The sequence below is a fragment of the Pararge aegeria genome, chromosome 19 (genome assembly GCF_905163445.1).
Source record: "Pararge aegeria chromosome 19, ilParAegt1.1, whole genome shotgun sequence".
In the NCBI taxonomy this organism is placed as follows: domain Eukaryota; kingdom Metazoa; phylum Arthropoda; class Insecta; order Lepidoptera; family Nymphalidae; genus Pararge; species Pararge aegeria.
The window spans coordinates 9,338,782-9,353,411 of record NC_053198.1 but is presented as its reverse complement, the minus strand read 5'-3'; the positions used below and the strand labels follow the sequence as shown (position 1 = coordinate 9,353,411).

Sequence of the window (14,630 nt, the reverse complement as noted above, 5' to 3'; positions counted from 1 at the left end):
CTTGAGGCTTTTTTAGTCCGTGCGAGTCGGACACGCCCAGCTAATGGACGGAACCGTACGGATTTTCTTACAGAAAAAAAGTTAGTGGGTATTTTTCAAATATAAGTTTTTTTTAAAAGGCTAGTTAATCTATTTTTTATATAATATAGACTATGGTACACTATTGACAATACCCGTTGAGTGTAATAAATTGTTAATGATTGCAACAATACAGCTTTTTGTTTATCTAACCTTGAAGGTTTATTTCATTCCTAGAGGTCGTTGACGTCGTTAGTTCCTTACCTAATGAAGATTATATCTATATAGATATTTATCTATGCACATAAAACTAAAAAGGGCTATGTCCGCAGATATTTGGTAAAAATATCATGTTAAAAAATTTATAAAAACTATTTTAACTGGCTCCTTTACAAATGAGCCAATTACTTGCGACTTTGCGTGCGAAGACTTTCCGATAGTTAGCCTAGAACATTCCTTGTAAAATCTTCTCCCTATATACCTGAACCAGGTTTAGATTTTCCCATAGTGTATTATAACTTTCGAAAACCCTAGAGGGTTACGGTTATTATTACCTGTAAAATTCCAGACAAAATCAGCTACACCATTCAGAAGACAGCCTAAAGAAAAGAGATAAACGGGAAGACCAAAATATTAATAATGGGGTGAGTCGTTATGTCACCAGCCTTTTGAAGCTCCACTGTCGAACACTGGCCTCCACTCTCATAGGATAAGGTCTTTTTTGAAAAAATAAAACACTGGATATTAAGAAAATATCACAATACCATAAAATTTATTTTATAACTAACTACAGCACCAGCTTAGTTTTTACTACTCAATCTATAAAGTAAATAACTTATTTTTGTTAGTCTTGTTAGCCATCTAGCCCCAAAGTAAGCGTAGCTTGTGTTATGGGTACTAAGAAGACTAATGAATATTTTTATGAATAATATACATAAATACTTAATAAAAACTTGATCAAATATATCTGAGAGTATCCCATAGCTCTATCATTTGGGCTTTTATCAGGAAATTCTAGAGTAGAAACTAGTAACAAATAATTTTACCGAGATTAACCTTAACTTAATCTATCATTATAGTACATTTTCTAATTTCCGGAAAGGTTCTGTGAGTTATTCGGTTAGCCAGGTCAGTTGCATTATTTTGTAGTAGTTTCCGCGACTTCATCCGTACGGTTATATTTTCACTCGATCAAATATCACATGTGCAATGGGGAAACCCTAATAAGTATAATAATGTTACAGAAACAACTGAAACGATTTTTTAATATTTATAATTTGATTGAAACTTAATAAAAATTAACTATTTTAACAGAATTTGTTTTAGTCAGATTTTTAGTCAGTGTAATAACCCTTGGAACTTCGATCCTTTTAAAAATGTGAAACTGTTGTCTTTTTGTCTGCGAAACTGTAGCTTTATGTATGAGCTATTAAACAGATCTTGAGAAAATTGTACATTTGCCGGTAGCTTTCCATGTTGAATAAGTCTATAGGCTATTGCGAGAACATATTCTAATCCTATGGAAGATAAGAAGTTAGACGCCGCTCGTTTTGTACGAAATTTACGATTTGATCTTTAAATAATTTAATATTATGTAGTCGATAATTGATATGATATAAATTATTCTATTTCCTATTATGTGTACAAGTTAAATTAAGCCCCCTGTGATTATTATTCGATAGTATCTTATCAAATTGTTCATATTGTTAATAGTAGAGTAACCATATCATCGCATTTTTCTGAAATTCTCCGTGAGCGAAATCATTTTATTATTTGATTTTCAATATTTGTAGTACTATTCTATCTTGAAAAAGCAATGAATTATCTCAGTAACACGGAAACTGAACACTAAATAGATGTCTTGAGTAAACTGCCCACGGCATCCCTATTATCCATAATTAGATGTTTTACCATAAATTCTAATTGACTATAGTTTGTAATCTTGTTCAATCTTTATCAGGTGGTAACCCTAAGTAGGCATTCAAAGGGAATAGCAGCGATTCTAATTTATTTTGTATCACTCATGCGGGGAAAGTAGTACCTTGACGCTCGCTGTTGCGGTTGAAAAAGAACCGTTTGCCCATTTTAAAATTTGAGTGCGACAAGAATAATTTGAGTGCGACAAGTTTACTTGTAAATTTTAAAATGGGCAAACTGTTCTTTTTCAACCGCAACAGCGAGCGTCAAGATACTTTCCCCGCATGAGTAATACAAAATAGTATGTGCAACAAGTGCGACATCGATTACCCACTCAAGCGAGTGACCGCACTCGCTTCTCTCGTGCGTTCAACTTCGCTTTCGTGGGCAATCGACAACTTGTCGCACTAGTTGCACAATATACTATTATCCACTGACTTGTTAGATTCTTTACATTTTGACAACCTTCCTAGCGCAGTGGTAGGGCTGTAAGTACGAGATCTCGGGTTCGATACCCGGTAAGGGATTTGGGAATTTATAATTTCTGAATTTTCTCTGGTCTAGTCTTGTGGTAGGCCGCGGCAAGTTACCACGTTACTGAGTTACAGAGGCGTGCTGCTAAGCGATTTAGAGTTCCGGCACGATTACGTAGAAACAGATTAGTATGGGTTTAATATAACCAGCGTACACCAAACAGGTTAGCCCGTTACCATCTTAGACTGCATCGTCATCATTCCAGCAGGAGATTACAGTCAAGGGCTGTTAGCCCTACAGTTATTGTAGTAGAATAAAAAATCATATTTATTAATTATTATTCATAAATAAAACGTGACTGTCGTAGTTAAGTGAACCGGAAATGATATGAATTTGATTTCATATGAATGGAACACATCAAATTATTCAGTACTAAGTGCAATCCAAATTTACATAGCCTAGATAAAATTGAAAATCCGATGAAGTGCACAGCCTCACGTAGAGAGGGTTCCGTAACTTATATCATGCATTCTAAAAAATATTATCATTATCAATCCATTTCCAGCATACTATGGCTTCGGTCTCCTTACAGAATGAGAATGTTTTGGGGCGAAGTTGCTTAAAAATTGAATCCGAAGTCTGAACCACCTGGCTAGATTTAATTAAGATATAATAAAGATAGTATAAAGATTTCTAGATTTAATTAACTATTTTCCGCTTTCTTAGTGCGCTTTTAGTACCTACGGTTTTTACTAATCCCGTGGGAACCGTTTGTTTTCCTGGGAAAAAAGTATAAAGTAGAAAATTACTAGGTAGAGATCATAATATACTTCGTATTCAAGTAAGTACCAGTTATTCTCTACATTTTACTTGGCACCGACTTAAAGATGATAATATTTTTTTTCCCAAACCTGAGGCGTTATGTGTAATGTGGAGTTCTCCCGACGATATAATCGCGCAGCAAATATACAAAAAAATATATCCAGTGGAAAAAAAGGTTTCCGTCCTTTCAACTAACTCTATGCCGAAAATCATTTTGATTGGTTGAATAAAATTTGTGTGGGATCCATTTCATACTAAATAATTAAAAAATATTGAACAATAAATGAACTGTATTTAATTAATAATTTTTATATAAAGCACTACAACAACAAGTATTTTGTACATATTTTTCGGATATTGTGACTTGTGACGTGATGGTGAATATCTACATTCGAAACTAAAAACTAAAGCTAAGAAGGTTCCAAAAGTGCCCGGTTAAACATGAATTGCTCAAGAAATATATAATATACCCAGGTATTATTTTTATAAATCTTACTGAGAAAATAATTAATGTTCAATTAACACTGACAATTAAACATTAGTTATTTTCTCAGGAATGAAGTTTTTGTAACGATATATTCTTTCGCCGTTAAAACAAGTGATGTTCAATCGCATCAAGCGCACATTCAAGCCCAAAAATGTAGAGATGTGTACTGGAAAAAGAACACAATCCCGCTAAAGTGCACACGATAAATAGGGTACTACATATAACCCCCGCTAGTGCTCCGGGAATGGTATTCTGTGTAAACTACAATAACTGTAATTACACTTCACAAATTTAGAGCCCTAACTGAGTTAGTGATCTATTTATCGTGTAGTCTAAACGTGCACTTTAGTATAACTATACATTCGTAACTTATATTTAACTTTAATTATTTACACGGTATTCAACAAGAACATTGACGCGATTAATTTAACGCATTAAATATTGTTGTACATACTAACATCTCAATTAACGTATTTAGCGCAACGCGTTCAAAGGCTTTGTTTTGTATGCAAAGGCTACGCTGGAGTGGAACGAACTGAAGCCGGTGCTTAATGCTTATAGTACTAGCGCGTCGGCCCAAGCTGTCGCACGCGCATATCGCTGATACCGAAACGCGGTATAAAAGAGGACGTGCCCTTAAACCGGACCAATTCTCCTCGAAACTTGTGCGAAGTACGACCTAAAAAATGGCGGATTTAGAACCAATGCATGGCGAAAACGACACCGAGGGGGTGATCGTCGCCAAGGGGGTGTCTATGGTGGTTTTGTTTTGCGCTTGTATGATATGTGGTCTCGTGCCAATGTTTGTGGCGAGGCGATTCAATTGGATAACTCCCGATGAAGCCGGCTCCTTGAAATCCAAAAACAAAATTGTCATGACCTTGCTCTCGTTTGGCGGCGGTGTGCTTCTGTCGACCACCTTCTTGCATTTACTCCCTGAGGTCGATCATAACATCATACATTTACAAGGTGAGTACTATTAATCTTCTTCTTCCAAATAGTTTCGTATTGACAGTAACATCCATTTTTAATACATATTTAGTTCATCAATAAGGCTTTTTTACCACTTAATAGTTTCGCCTGGAGTTTTTTAAATGGTTTCCCAGTTAAGCTTCTACTTTTGATACAAATTTAATTCATCAATATGGTTTATTTAAGAAGTGGCAGTTTTTCCTACAGTTCAAAAAAGTTTTCGAATTTATGCTTACATTTTTAATACATATTCAATTCATCGATAAGGTTTATTTAACTTAAGACAGATTCTCCTGAAGCTTTTTTGTATCCTTTCGCAGTTATGCTTCCATTTTTAATATATGTTTAATCAAACATCAATTAGGTTTATTTACCGTGTGACAGTTTCTCCTGGAGTTTTTTATATTGTTTTCAGTTATGCTTCTATTTTTCATACACGTTTAATTCACCAATAAGGCTTATTTAATGCGTGCCAGTTTCTCCTGGAGTTTTTTAATATGTATTTTCAGTTATGCTTCCATTTTTAATAATTAATGTTTTCTTCATCAATAAGGTTTATTTAACGTGTGGCAGTTTCTTCAGAAGTTTTTAAAAATAGGTTTCGCTTTAAAGTTACTCGTATTAAGAACGCGATAATTAAGAAATAAACAATGCCTTAATACTTATTAGTAGATAGATGAGTTGAGTATCATTATTACTATTGCATTACGAAGTAACATTGGAACTATTAACCTACGTTCCCCAGTTGTTTCAACATCGACACTTACGTTACAAACTGTTATTATTCGTATTTAAAGGTCAAATGCTTGAAGCCTAATTGTTAACGAATGTCTTGCACCTTCATGCTAATTTTATGGCCAGTGTGTGACCTTTTACAAAATTTAATTACCCTCCTAAAGGGTTGTCTTTAAGAGATTTCTAATGCAATAACACCACCTTTGCATACCAATATGAAATAATGTTAAAGAATTGTACCTACTTGGTGAAGAATTCGTATGTGACACAGATTATGTTTCTATCATGTGTAGAATTTTCATCGATTAATAAATTATAATAGTTACCTAACCTCTTAATAGCATTACGAATCCTTTAATATTGTCTTGCTCATATTTTAACCCCAAAAAATCTGCTTTTATTATTCAACATTCTGTAAATAGAATTAAAATGAATAAAATTTACTACTTTAACTTTGCATTAAACTATTTAGCGTTTTTTAATGAATTAAAAAGTCGTTAGATTAGTTTATGTTACGCATAATATTTGTGCATGCGAACGAAAATACAACGCAGGTTTGTCAATTTAACAGGAAAAGGAAACAACACATACCTTCATAACTGAATGAAAACCTCAGTTGTAAACGGATCTAAGAGAGTAAATAAGAGACTTGAATGTTTTCAAATTTTTTGTTTATATTTTAAGTACTTTTTATACAACTGCGCTGTTTTGAGAATTAAAGCTGAGACGCAAATTTTCGCACCGTGTTAATGGGAAGACAGAAAAAAACACTCAGTAACGTATATACCATTATCATTACCAGACCATTTAATTAAAATTGTTCCCTGTATAAAGCAACTTTATGTTTTGCACGCTGTTAAAGTATTTAGAATTTTATTTATATCCTAATTTTAAGTGTCTTACTTGTCTAAAGTTTCGATTTGGTTTATATTTTGACTAGATTTATTATATAGGATTTTGTTAAATTGGTCAGAATTAGAATCGGCTCATAAATTATGCGCTGCGCGCTTATACAATTAAACAGAAGATTTATTACTATTTTAATTGTAGAGTCATCATCATCATTTTCCCTATTAAAGTCCCACTGGGAAACAAGCTCTTTCTCTATATAGAGAGATATTTAGAGCTAAACCTCCACGCTGCTCCAAAACGGGTCGGGGAGCAAAATTAGTTAGAGATTATTAATTATTTAGGTTTATTCACCTTTAACATTAAACACTGACCTCTAGCCAATAATAAATAAAGTGACCAATTTGCTAGACAATTTCATCAGACTTTTTTGTAGAATATACTTCTCTTGTTTGAAATGAATAGTATAAAGATACAAATATTACGTTTGAATATTTTTTTACAGTGTGAAATTACTTACTTGATTTTATCTTTTACTAAACACCATATCCGGATAGTGATTAGTTACAGAAGTTATCCATTTATCATCCATTTACCATCGCTTTAGGTATACTTCAATTATTTTATGTAAAAAATACATTAATCAATAGAAATACAGAAAATCGGTAGCAATATAAGCCCGAATTAACAAAGGTAACGTTGTCACCATTTTAGACATCTTTTTAATTAGGAACCGTTTTTTTCTATTTGAAAAAGGGTTTAACGTGAAAGATACGCCAGAGCCGATAGTAGAGGAAGGGGATGCATGGTTCACTTTTAAAATAACAATTGCAACGTTAGTAAATATTTTTAATATGGCTACGAAGTGCACAAAAAAAAACGATTTTAAATTATCCATTATCATCATCTCTTCAACCGATTCACTGCTGGACATAGGTGCTGCTTTCAAGCGGTTTTCAGCGATTCGCTTCATGTAGTCTGTCCATCTCGTTATGGCCCGGCCGGATTACATCCATCGGTTCTCCGAGCTATGTGCCCCCCCCATTGCATCGCGACTCTCTGAATTATGCCCACCAGTTTTTCTACGGATATGCTCAATTCTGATTTGATCACGTAGATATTCCTAACAAATGCCATCATGATGCCTGCCGCACTCATCCCTGCAATTGGATTAAGCTCGATTGGGTCTGGTCCTGTTTATGGATTGTCATGTAAGCGTTTTCGTATTAACACTTCAACACTTGGACCGGTAGTCAATTTGGCATCTCCGCAGTAACCTCAGCCCTAGTTACACCTAGAATCAAAGGCTTGCTTACAGTCCACAAACCAGTCCACCACTAAAAAAAGTGGACGGTTATATTCTTCGGTCTTGCCTGCCGCAGCGTATGTAAGTAGTCTATGATACTAAAACCCTTTCGGAAACTGGCTTGTTCGGGTGGCTGGAAGTTGTCAAACCTATTGACGGGATGATTCGGAATTACTCTCAAAAACAACTGGTAGACATGGCTCAGCAGCGAGATGGGTCTGGAGTTCTTCAGCATGTTATTATCACCTTTTTGGAACAACAGAACCACCACGCTCGTGTACCATGCTTCTGGCGTTTTGCCTTGGTGAATGATGGAATTAAACAATCGCTGAATGATTCTGGGCAATTTCTTGGTATGATCCCAATGATTCCAGGTGCGTTGGCAGAAATATATCATGATTCACGAGCGTAGCGAAGGATCCTTTCACTTATTTTTTAGCAAATTTGCTTAACACTTATTTCATCAAAGAAAGACTTTCTAAGATTACGCCATAACACGAATGTGTTTGAAAGGTAAAAATAGCCTAGCAGATAACGTAATTCCTAAGTGAGGTGTACAAAAAATTCACATGTGAACCAATAGTTTGCCATCTATAGGCCTTGTGATAGATCGGTATCATCAAAACCTTAAAACCTCAAAGATTGTAGATTTTATCGCAAGCTATTTGCTATCGCATCTATTTCACTTGCTATTTCAGTCGCTATATTTATCTTTATCTATCGTTCATTATCTTAACGGAAACAGATAACAACTATGTTGTGATAACTATCATCATCACTTGACTTATAATTTCAAATCATTTAATTCGATCTATTCATTAATTATTGTTTCGGTTTGACTTTCGAAGTTATACTTCTTTTGGCGCGTTAGGAAAAAATGATGAGAGTTAATATTTACGATGCGCGCGCATACTGTCACAAAAAACCGACACCCTGAAGTTAGCTATAAGGTTGTACACTTTCAATTATCAAAGTCTACGGTCGGCTCATTCCGGTTATTTAATTGATTCAATTGTACCTACAAAAATCTCAAATTTTAATGTTGAGTTTATAGTATTTTAGTGTTGAGAGAAACTTGGTTTTCCGAAAATGAGTCTATTAGTATTCCAAATTTTATTATATTTATGATATTCATTTCATTAATTATGTAGACATCATAAATCCTATTGTTAGTGTCGATTTTTCTATAAACGTAGAATAAGGCGAAAGATAAAAGTTTTGAAAAGATTTTGATCTTGTTACGCCACAGAAGTATAACTTCTAACGCGTGTACTTAAGTACAATCACGTTTTTTTTTTATAAACAAGTCATCTTCTTCAGCCTATTTAATTTCTAATCGCTTTCCTCACAGCTACTTTGTTGACTCCTTTGTCGTATAATGGAAAATTTTAAATAATTGACAAAGCAAGTTGTTGGGTTGCCTTTAAATATTACAATAACATTCATAATTATTTATGATAGGGTCTACGAGCGATTTTACATAAAAAAATATATTTCTTAAAGTATTTACATTCCATGTATATGTAATGCAAATCGCAAGCACTACATGTTTATTTCGCGTATCAAGTAAATGTGATAATACAAATGATCTTCAACGTCTTTTAATTCAGTGCTGGTACTGAACCAGGTAAACCGTTATCCGGCATTTAACATGCGAACCACTAGATCGAGTTAAAGTGCACCTACTACGATAATTAGTTTCATGTTTTGTTTTGTTATTACTTAAATTAATCGGCGAAATAGATAATTTTTGATTGCTTTCGTTTATCATATTACTGTTTAGAAATATTCTATCGATATAGATAATTAAGTGATTTATATCTTAACTTGGACACAAACAAATATAATATCAGTACCTAATCCAAGGTTCAATCGGCATGATATGTTTTAATACTCGGAGTTACTTGCTAGTCCGATTCTTCTTAAAAGAAGTATTTCGGCGCGCGGCGTGGTGGTAGTTACAACAAATTTACGTTACTTTTCAAAAGGTTGTTTGTTGGTAGTTGAAATAAAAAACCATTCATAAATTTTAGTCGTAGTAAAGTTTTTGGTGACAGAGCTTGTCCGTAGAAGTACAAGCTATGTTCCGATCAGAAGAGCGTTGTTTTCAGTGTAATACGCTTTACACCGAAACAACGCCTTAGGTTGATGGACACAGGGCAGCATTTTGAAGGACTAGTTCGTTGGTTGCCCTACGAAGTGTTGCTATGGTGATAGGCGGTGGTCGTAGTCTGTCAATTATTAATATAAAAATAAATAAATAAATGTATTAGAATTAGGAAAACTATACCGACCTACGTATCCAGTCGTGTACCTATGATGAAATTAATTATTACTTAGTTGCAAAGATCTGTCGCACCTGAAAATTCTGGTTTTATTTATATTCATACCAATATTTCAACCTTCTAATTCATCATGCTAAAATGTCTGACCTTTAGTAAAAACACAATTAATATTATACTAGAATGGCAATTACGTTTATTAGTTAATAAGATCGAATAAAAGTAATTACCATTTTATAAAATGTCTAAAGATATTCCACATAGCCAAGGCGTGCCTCCGGGCAAAGTGGTTTTATAAAATTTTGTAGAAAATATTAATGCTTTTAATTTTACAAGATGCTGTCTCCTCATTCGTTGATGAAATTATAGCTGATTCGAGTTAACATGTTTATGATAATAACGAGTAACGATTATAGATAATTATATTTGTAACGAACGTATATAGTCACTAATTTTTTCGTTACTTTTAAAGATCTTAATGGAATAGAATGTACGGACATTATCTAACAGCGGTTGCGCAAGCGCACCTCATCCGCAGTGGGTATGTGTGCCATTGCCCGATCGCGTCCACTCATCTTAATACGAAGTCAATATTGTCATTTATTATCAGTGTCATGTCAATATCAATCTATTGATTAGTGTTCAATACGATATCAAGGTACCTTTATTTAAATTTAAATGGACGCTCTTCGTTTATATTATTTTACTTGAGCGACAAGACCGTCTTCTTCAAACCACTCTTGATTATTTGATTTTTTTTTCAAAACCTACTAATGTTAAACAGCTTGTTTGGTGACATGTATTGGTACAAAACAAAAATGATTTATACTTCTTATTTGTATACCCTAGTTAATTAAAGAAGAATAGAAACGTTGTGAATTATTGAGTGTTTTACTTAATGAGATGTGAATTTTATGTAACGTTCAAACTTGGAAGAAATAATGAAGTGGCGGTATTAGTAAATAAAGGTTTATTGTATATTATATCTACTATATTGTATAATAAAAATGTAACTAATACATAATAACGCTATAGGCACACACACACAGTTATTCTTATGTATGTTGTGTAAATCGCCCATTGCGCAGTTATTTTTATGCGATGCGACCCATACCTACTTACCGACCTACCTATATAGAGTTTTTTGTTAAGTATTTAACGCAACGCTTTTTTTCATGTGAGTGAGGACTTAACTGCAGGAATTTAAAAGACAACTGTGACTGGAAAAAGCCTTGGGATTTTATCAAAGCTAAAGCCTTTTAGAACACACTTTAATTTTGACAATAATGTTGATAGTTAGAAAGTCACACTTGCGTACTACTTAAAGTAATAATTAAAAATATGTTGTCAATTGTAAATAAACTTTATCAAATACGCAAGTCTATACACAAGGCAGTCTTTCGCTTTGAAAACCCGGCGATATTGCAAGAACTTGTAATATGTCCATATAACAACATCGCAGGCGGTTTCGGTGATCGCATATAATCTGATGCGTTTGCACTTTCAAGTTCACTCGCTTGAATCTTCCACGAGTTTCTTGCTTTATCGTTTTTGACATAACAATGCACATTTTGTTGTGCAAGCTACTTGCATAAGTTACTGAGTTGGATATTTTACTCAAACAAACTTTCTGCAACGAGACATAACGATTGACTACGTTAAGCGATTGTACGTTCGATGACAGTTTTGAAGCGATGTATAACTGCGACGTATAGCCTGTGTATGGGGACCTTTAGCGATAAATAGCTCCCAAGATAAGGTTCATTCCCAGCAATAATAATAGCAATTGTAGCAATGAACATAAAATAACGCTGATGATAATACTGATATCTTATATAAGACAGTCGACTTTCCTGTGAGATGCTCCGGGACCGGACACACTGCACCATTGACTTATTACCAATTCAATGAAGGGAAACACAGAGCAGACGCTGTACGTGCGGTGCATTACAAACATTTACAAATCGCAATCCTACGTATTACGTACTTTAACGTAGAGCTATTTGGTTTGTTAACTTGTAGAACTGCATTTTGAACTTAAAATTTGGCAAACCTGTTTAAACGCAGAGTCGTGCCAATCGAACGTAGACAAATAAGTTTTAAAACATTATCTTGTATTTTTTTAGATGTATCCATATCAATTTCAATATGTACAAAAATTTTAATTAAATTAGGATAAAAATCTGAAAGTCGATGTGAAAATGATGTGATGAGTTTTTTGATACAACAAAAACTAAAAATGTTAAAATGTCTGAAAATGTTATAGATCTACTTTTTAACTACTGAGTTAGACAAAGCACTGTATTATACTACAAATACTATAATAGGGAAAGTGTAGGTGTTTGTTACTCAATCGCTTTTCGCGGAATATTGCAAATTAAACTTAATTTTCATAAAATACCTAATTATTCTTGTTAAGTTGGTATATACTCGTATACCTTTTGACGGGACCGCCCTTTACTTCTCGTCTATTAGTTCATCGAGGAACACAGAGAGTTTTTACTGGGTGCAAGGGCTACTCTCCATTCACTCCAAAGGAGTAGAATGTGTCAGGCATTTTCTCTATATAAAAAAGGCATAGATACCTTATATTTCATCATCATCATCACATCAACTCATTACCGGCCTACTACAGAGCACTGGTGACCAAAAATCTAAGGGATTCCCCTAATAACATGTTAATAAGTAACCGTATAAATATTACTCACTTTTACACGTCGCCCTTAAAACCGTACTGTGCCTTTTCTTAGTTACACAACATCGCCTAACTAACCTCACTCGTAGGTGATTTCCCACGCCTTACGTAGAGGTACTAGCAGTATTGGTATTTCCTCATTTCAAATGACTAAGCATCGTTACTCACTCCACTAATACTATTGCGCTGTGGTTAGATCTAATTAAATTTTTAGATTCATTTTTATAATAAAAAAATGAATGCGTAGTAATGCTTTTCTACTTTATGTACTTTTTTGGTGTATAATAAAAGTATATTCATACATTCATTCATCCGATGGAATCCAAAACTTTGTCTAGCTTATTTCTTTAAACGAGCAATTCTTGTATATAATATATATATATATATATATATAATTGGAATCTCGGAATCGGCTCCAACGATTTTCATGAAATTTGGTATACAGGGGGTTTCGGGGGCAATAAATCGATCTAGCTAGTATTCATTTTTAGAAAATGTCATTTTATTTGTGTTTTCTGGTTCCGGATGCTGGGAGATCTCCATAATATTCTCAAAGGTTTGTGGAATCCTACAATTCGCACTGGGCCAGCATGGTGGACTACGGCCTTAACCTCTTCTCATTGTGGGAGGAGGGACAGGGAGACCTGTGCCCTGTAGTGGGCCGGTAACTAAATACTATTTTTGGAGAATACGGATGTTAGAATATTTTAAGTCTTTTAATTGAGAAAGACTGTTGTTTTTGCTCTGGAAACATTGGATGAAACAAAGGAAACATTAAAATTATCAAGAAAACTTAAGAGTTTAGAACATCGTCGCAAGGTTGCCTGCCTTTCGGTATTATATAGGATATATTTCGGAGAGTGTGCTCAAGAATTATTTGATCTAGTTCCCCCCTCGCCTTTTTACCATCGAACCGCGAGGCTCCGTAATCTGCATCCCTACGTGGTCGATATACCGCGGACGCGTACGATGCCCTTCGCATCTTCGTTTCTGATCCGCATCGCTAGGATCTGGAATGCTCTTCCAGCTTCCATTATCCCCAGTTCCTACAATATGAGTACCTTCAAATCAAGAGTGAATAGGCATCTTCTAGGCAAGCCCGCTCCACTTTAGGCTGCATCACTTACCATCAGGTGTGATTGCAGTCAAGCGCTCATCTATAGACATAAAAAATCGATTGTCTGTAAATTGGGTTTACTGACGATGGTTAAACATTTTTCAAAAGAAAACTTTAATTTTATTTGTTTGATAGATATTTTGTATGGATATAGAAAGTAGATAGATTGAAATCACAATTGAATTGATCAAGTTACATTTATTTGTACGCATGAATACAATTATGTCAATTTTTTTTACAATGTACATAGTTTCTATCATCATCGTTGCTATAAACAATTGACACCATATTCACTTTTCACTGCACTTCATACTTGACGAAAACATGTAAATGTATTATTGTATAGAAGCTGTCAACGCGGACGCATCGCTCACTCAAGTAAGAGAGAGACAGTTGTCGAACGCTGCCGAGCGCGGAGGCCGATTGTGCCTCTTTGTCGCTCGTTCCGCTTGAACTTAAAGTCTTAAATGGAACGCCTCAGAGCGAGGTAACGCCGCATGTTGTCATGTTTTTTCGTGCGTGCAGCCGGCTCCATCGAATTATAAAACGTTGTCACGTCAAAAAAATAATATCATATTACTACTTACCTACGTATTAAATATTACGTAATAACATGTCAGAGAAAGCTTAAAACCTAAAAGCACTCTAATGATTGTTAAAGTCCATAGCCATAACTAACGAAGCATTACATAAAGTCCTTTCAACCAGCCAGTATCTTATCCACGGTCAGTGAACTACAGTTACTAATGGCAGTTCATGATTATCATAAAACAGGTAGGTAGGTAAGCGTAAACAAATTAGAATGTCTATATTTTTCCTCATGAGCGGAAATTGCAAAGTTACCAAGATATCTAAATTCTAAAGAACTTTTTGTGATGTAGGTGCCATTTTATTAGGTATTATGCTTTGCGACTGCGGGTGCATATCCTTTTTTTTTTTAATCTTTATTTATTTGG

General features: G+C 34.4%; 1 protein-coding gene across 1 annotated transcript in view; it reads left to right on the top strand.

Moving 5' to 3' along the window:
• The first annotated feature begins 4,294 nt into the window (after positions 1-4,294).
• Positions 4,295-14,630, top strand: part of LOC120632059 (zinc transporter ZIP1-like) — a 47,729-nt gene continuing 37,393 nt past the window's right edge. Inside the window, exon 1 of the mRNA XM_039901828.1 lies at positions 4,295-4,687. Within this exon, the coding sequence (XP_039757762.1) occupies positions 4,405-4,687 (283 nt within the window). The 5' untranslated portion in view covers positions 4,295-4,404. The remainder of the gene's footprint in view (positions 4,688-14,630) is intronic.